Consider the following 6,082-nt stretch of genomic DNA (forward strand, 5'->3'; position numbering starts at 1 on the left):
GCGTAATACACCATCTACCTCGCTTTACCCCCGTCTCTCTCTTTCTGTCTCTCTCTCAGTCTGTGTGTGTGTGTGTGTGTGTGTGTGTGTGTGTGTGGGTGACAGGTCAGTAAATACAGTAAATATCACAAGTTTCCTATAGAAAGCATCTGCAGATGTATGCACACATTATCTGGGATTATTGTGCATATCAATAATCTAATCCACTATCAGTACCAGTATCAGCACCAAGACCAATGCCAATAAAGCTCTACTATCAATATCAATATCAATATCAATATCAATATCAATCGCAGCATAATGGTAGCATCCTCAATAGGAAAGTCAGTGCAAATACAAATACAAATATCAGTGTCAGTATCAATACCGATATCAATATCAGTTTGATAATCATCATTGTAAATGTAGTGATGATGTCACTGATGATGTCATTTCCTCCCTAACATTCAGAGGGTATTGATCAGTATCAATATTAATCAATATAAACATCAGCCACCCGTGTAAGGCAGACCATGTTCTGTCTGAAGACTGTGTGTGTGGTGGGTGTGTGTGTGTGTGTGTGTGTGTGTGTTTGTGTGTGTGGAGGGGGTATTGATTTGGTGTCTAGACGCAAATATATCAGCTATCTCATTGCAGACACACACATCACACACACACTCACACACACACACACTGCAGTGTTTTGCCAGCCAGCAGACACTTTACACCACGTGGAATATGGAGGACACAGCTCTCCCTCTCTCTCTCTCTCTCTCTCTCTCTTTTTTTCTGTGTGAGTGTGTGTGTGTGTGTGTGAGGGTGCGTGTGTGTGTGTGTGCTTACGTTGAGGAAGCCCACCTGTCCGGCCTGCTGGGCGGAGTCAGGACAGACCAGCTGGACGAACTCCTTGAGCGTCTCCTGCGGGTGATACCTGATGGCCGGTGGGAGAAGTAGGAGCCGGGCTGCTGCAGGATGGGAGACGAGGAGAAGTGCAGGCTGGGGGGGGCGGGGGGCTCGCTGCGGGACGGGGCGGGGCGGGGCGGGGCGGGGCGGGGCGGGACGGGACGGGGGGTAGAAATAGAGTGTTATTAGGAGATAACAGGGATGGAGAGAAGGAGAGACAGCAAGAGAGAGGCAGAAACAAGAGGAGGTGAGGAGGAGGAGAGGAGAGAAGGAGGAGGAAATGAGTGTTATTGGGAGATATGAGGGGGAGAAAATGGATGGAGAGAGGGAGAGAGAGAGAATAAAAGGAGGTGAGGAGGAGTAAAGTAAGAGGAGGAGGCAGAAATGAGGTTGTAGGGAGAGACGAGAGAGAGTGAGAAAAGATAGACGAGATGGAGAGACAAGAAGAGAGACGGGGAGGAGGAGAGATGAAAAGGAGAAAGAGAAGGAGAGAATAAAATTGGATTGAGAGGGAGAAGAAGAAGAAAAGGAGGTGAGGAGGAAGGTAGAGAGAGGTAGCGAGATAAGAAAGAGAGAGAGGAGGAGAGTGGAAAGCGGAGAGAAAAAGAGGGGACCAAGGAGATACAAGAGGATGTGAGGAGGAGAGGAGAGAAGGAGGAAGAAGAGAGCGTTATTAGGGAGCGTTATGAGAGGAAGAAAAATGGATGGAGAGGGAGAGTGAGAGGAAAAGGAGGTCAGGAGGAGGACAGGGACGAGAGGTAAAGTGAGAGAAGGAGTGGGGTTAAGGTGTAAGAGAGATGAGAGGGAGAAAAACAGATGAAGGAGAGACAGGAGAAGAGACAGGAGGAGGAGGAGGAGGAAGAGTGTTATTGGAAGACAGGAGGGGAAGAAAAATGGATGGAGAGGGAGAAAAGAAAAAAAAAGGAGGCGAAGAGGAAGGTAGAGAGATAAAGGAGAGAGGAGAGGGAGGAGACAGGATGGTTAGAGCAGGAAGTTGAAAGAGAGACATTTACAGTTGATTAAAAAGGGGGCGGGACCTAGCAGTGAACATGCAATACATATGGACACACACACACACACACACACACACACACACACTCACACCCAGCTGTCAGTCAAAATGTGTTTGATTCCTCTCCTTGCTTCCTCTCCTCTCCTCTCCTCTCCTCTCCTCGTAATCTCATTAAGGCTCTAATTGGTCTAATATTCTCTAATTGCTCGTTAGTGGACGAAGCCTCGTTAAGGACCGTGATGTATAGAGCGCTGAGAGATGGAGAGAGAGAGAGATTTAGAAAGGGAGAGGAATGGAAAGAAAGACAGAGTCACAGAGAGAGAGAGAGAAAGAGAGAGAGAGAGTGTGTGTGTGTGTGTGTGTGTGAGAGAGAGAGAGACAGAGGGATGGATGAGAGTTAAAGCTGCTGCACTAATTCACTTAACTCTGCTGTGATTTATCACTCTGACAATACACACTGACTCTGTGTGTGTGTGTGTGTGTGTGTGTGTGTGTGTGCGTGCGTGTGCGTGTGTGTGTGTGTGTGTGTGTGTGTGTGGGGCCATTGTATTTACAGTAATAATAGGATGGATGGCTCTCTTTGCCCTTTCTCTCTCTCTCACCACACACACACACACACGCAGATACACGTGCGCGCATGCACACACACACACACACACAGATACACACATGCGCACGTGCACACACACACACACACACACACACACGTCAATTCCTGAGTCAACAGTGATGCAGTTCCTCCAGCCGGGAATCAAACTAGCAGCCTCCGCCTGACCTCCTCACCCCTCAAACTTTATAAGACGTCCCACAGATGACCTGTCAATCAAACCGTGTGTGGGCGGGGCTTGGATTTCCTGTTTCCTGTTGATGGAGTTTGAGTTTCTCTTGTCTTTGTCTGTTCAGCCAGAGAGAGGCTGTACACGCCTACATGTGGACCACCATGACCTCTGACCTCTGACCTTATTGTACTCTGACCTTTATTCCCTGTATTGTAACACGACGGCGATATGGGCTTTCATAATAATAAAAATGATAATAAGCTTTATTTATAATAGCACCTTTAGAAAGAGTTTACAAGCTGCTTCGACAGACACAGCACCAGCAGAATAATCAGAAAGCAAAAATAATAATAATAATAATGATAATAATAATAATAATAACAACAGAAAGGCCAAAGAAGAGTGATGCAAACTGAAGGTAAAATAAATATAAAGTTAAAAGAGGAAAACAAACAAAAAAACACCTCAAAACACAGTAGAGAGAGAAGAGATAAAAAGGCAGCACCAACAAAACAAATAAAAAAGCAAATAGAAATTAGTAACTGTATCTACAAGAACAAAATCAATAATGAATATAAAAATTAAAATAAAAACTTGACCTCACTAAAGGGAAGTGTGTGCTGGTTTTAAAAGCTGCATCACAACAAAGAGGTGCAGCTCCTCAGCTCTAACTGCTCTGTTCTTGTGCTCCTCCTGCTCGGTCATCACCTCCACATTACCAGCGATTGATTATCAATAACCTCACAGAGTACATATCTCATAAAGTCGCCCCTGCAGTGCCGTCACAATGTGGATATCGAGGTTTTTGGTCAAAGATACGATATTTGATTTTCTCCATAGAGCCCTAAACAACAGACAATGGGAAAGATTCATGAACAGGATATAGACTGGATCACTGCTGTGGTGGAGCACACACACACACACACACACACACACACACACACACACACACACACACACACACACACACAGAGCAAACACACACACATTTTGTTGCTGTGACGATGAATTTTACAGAAGATGAATATTTGTGAGTTCAACATCAGTTTTAATGTAAGAGAAAATACAGAAAACTACAGCTATAAATGCTGCTGCCTCGCTGCTATTCATACCTGCACACACACACACACACACACACACACACCTGCCGCTGACTTTTACATTTCACTTGAAGCAAACTGAAACTTAACTGAACTTGTAAAGGTCAGTGAGCCATTCACTGCCGACAGGATGAGAAAAAAAAAAATCCCTCAGATGGAAACGTGTTAAAAAATTAAAATGTGCAGAGAAACGACGCTGCAGCGTTACTGATGAGGATTAATGTTTCATTTCTATAAAACACAAACTGCACACAGAAACGAAACGCGCCCGCCGGGCTAAACCCTGAGGGTGTGTGTGTGTGTGTGTGTGTGTGTGTGTGTGTTGCGGAGCTGCTGTTGTTGTTGTTGTTGTTGTTGTTCTATCTGCTCCTATTAGGTCAAAATGTTGTTCAATCCTCTAATCTGCTAAAACATGAGCACAGCTCAGGATTTCCACCCACAGCCATTTGGAGAGCGTTCAGGAAGGAGCCGGGCTGCCGTGTGACTAACAGACAGAGCCGTCACTGTCAGGCCCACACACACACACACACACACACACACACACACACACACACACACACACCACTGCACTGTAAAACCAATAGACAACACATAATAAAAGAGACATTCATAAGATTCATAAGAGATATTAGTGGCAATAGTTAATTCTTTGAAACCCAGCGGCCTTTATTTTGAAGGGTCGTATTTCAACCCACTTTACAAAATCCACTTTGAATTTTTTTTTTAATTCTCTTGTAATTGTGTTAAATGTCACAGTAATTTTCCTGTAGTTCATTTTTAAATATTGCTATAATAGTGGCTTGATTCGATTCGATTGACAGATATTTAGTGGCAGATTCAATTCTGACAATTCGATTTGATTCGATTTCGTAAACTACGATCCACGTGAGTGACCTTCTCTCCTGACCAGTAGCCTTTACTGACCAGTAACCCTTTGAAACTCACATTTTCCCTTAAATTTCTCCTAAGGTGGCAAATCTCTGGGCTTTTATTCTGAAATTGCTGCAGTAATTATAACAGTAACTTTCTTGCAATTTCGTTTTTAATAAATTTATATATTTTTAATAGGAGTGTGAATCTTTGGCCTCACAGTGATTCAACACAGTTCACAGTTCACTTTTGTTAAATTCAGTTCTACAGTGATTTGTGTGTGTGTGTGTGTGTGTGTGTGTGTGTGTGTGTGTGCTGGAGTGACAGCAGCTCATTGGGAGATTACACCCACCCACACATACACCTATCAAAATCTACAAACACACACATACACGCATGTATGCATACACACACACACACACACACACACACACACACACACACACACTCAGACATGCTGCCAGGCAGGAAGTGTGCAGGGAGTGTTTCTATGTGTCTGTGTGTGGATAAAGGTGATGCGTGTGTGTGTGTGTATGTGTGTGGGGAGGGGATGAAGAGAAGGGGTGTCCCACTTGCACCACACACACACACACACACACACACACACACACATCATATCAGAACTCGACAGTGCCAGAAGCCTACAGGTGTGTGTGTGTGTGTGTACAGGTGGCAGCCGCTCCTCCTGCGCCTCCTACCAGCTACTGACAGGGGAGGTGAAGGGGGGGCGGGGGGGGAGGTGTGTGTACGTGTGTGTGTGTGTGTGTGGGGGTGTGTGTGTGTTGGGGGGTGGTCGGGGAGGGGTCGGGGGGGTGGGGTCTGGCTGGTGGTTGGGTTGTTGAGCTCCTCACCTCGGGGCCCGGTAATGACGGGCCGGTGGTGGTGTGTGAAAGCCGTTCGGGGGGAGGAGGAAGAGGAGGAGGAGGAGGAGGAGGAGGAGGAGGCGCTCGGCGACGGCACGGCGCTGCAGAAACCAGACTTCTCTGACTTCTTTAGCGCGCCGGGCGACGGCATCCCTGCCAAGAGCATGATGAGGCGGCGTCAGTGGCACTGGAGCGTCTCAGAGTTCACATTCTTTCATTACAACAGCCTCACCTCCAACGGGACGGGGGAGGGAGGGGGGGGGGGGGGGGGGGGGGGGGGGGGGGGGCCGGGGCGGGGGGGGGGGGGGTCGGGGGGGTGGGGCTGCTTTGGTCGGGTTTGGGCCGGGCAGCCGGTGGGCTTCATGTCAAATCTTATTCTGATTTGTCGAGTCCTGGTGTTTTATCTTGTTTATTAAAAGTGTGTGTGACATGTTCTGGTGGATAAATGCAAACAAACTATAAAACAGAATGCAGTGAACACACACCCTTTTCCATGTTAGGCAACTATTATTTAGAAGACAAAAGTTTCAGGCCACTAACATGGGAAAGTGTGCAGGTTCCTTTGTTTCTACTGAG

At 46.4% G+C, this 6,082-nt stretch overlaps 1 protein-coding gene across 1 annotated transcript in view; it reads right to left on the reverse strand.

Annotated features, from left to right (window-relative positions):
- The window catches only part of LOC115357398 (nuclear factor 1 A-type-like), a 16,895-nt gene that overhangs the window by 8,949 nt on the left and 1,864 nt on the right, over positions 1-6,082 (reverse strand). Inside the window, exons 2-3 of the mRNA XM_030048796.1 lie at positions 5,495-5,633; positions 823-996 (exon numbers count right to left, since the gene is read on the reverse strand). Of these exons, the coding sequence (XP_029904656.1) occupies positions 823-996; positions 5,495-5,633 (313 nt within the window). The remainder of the gene's footprint in view (positions 1-822; positions 997-5,494; positions 5,634-6,082) is intronic.

Source organism: Myripristis murdjan, chromosome 4 (assembly GCF_902150065.1).
Source record: "Myripristis murdjan chromosome 4, fMyrMur1.1, whole genome shotgun sequence".
Taxonomy (NCBI): Eukaryota; Metazoa; Chordata; class Actinopteri; order Holocentriformes; family Holocentridae; genus Myripristis; species Myripristis murdjan.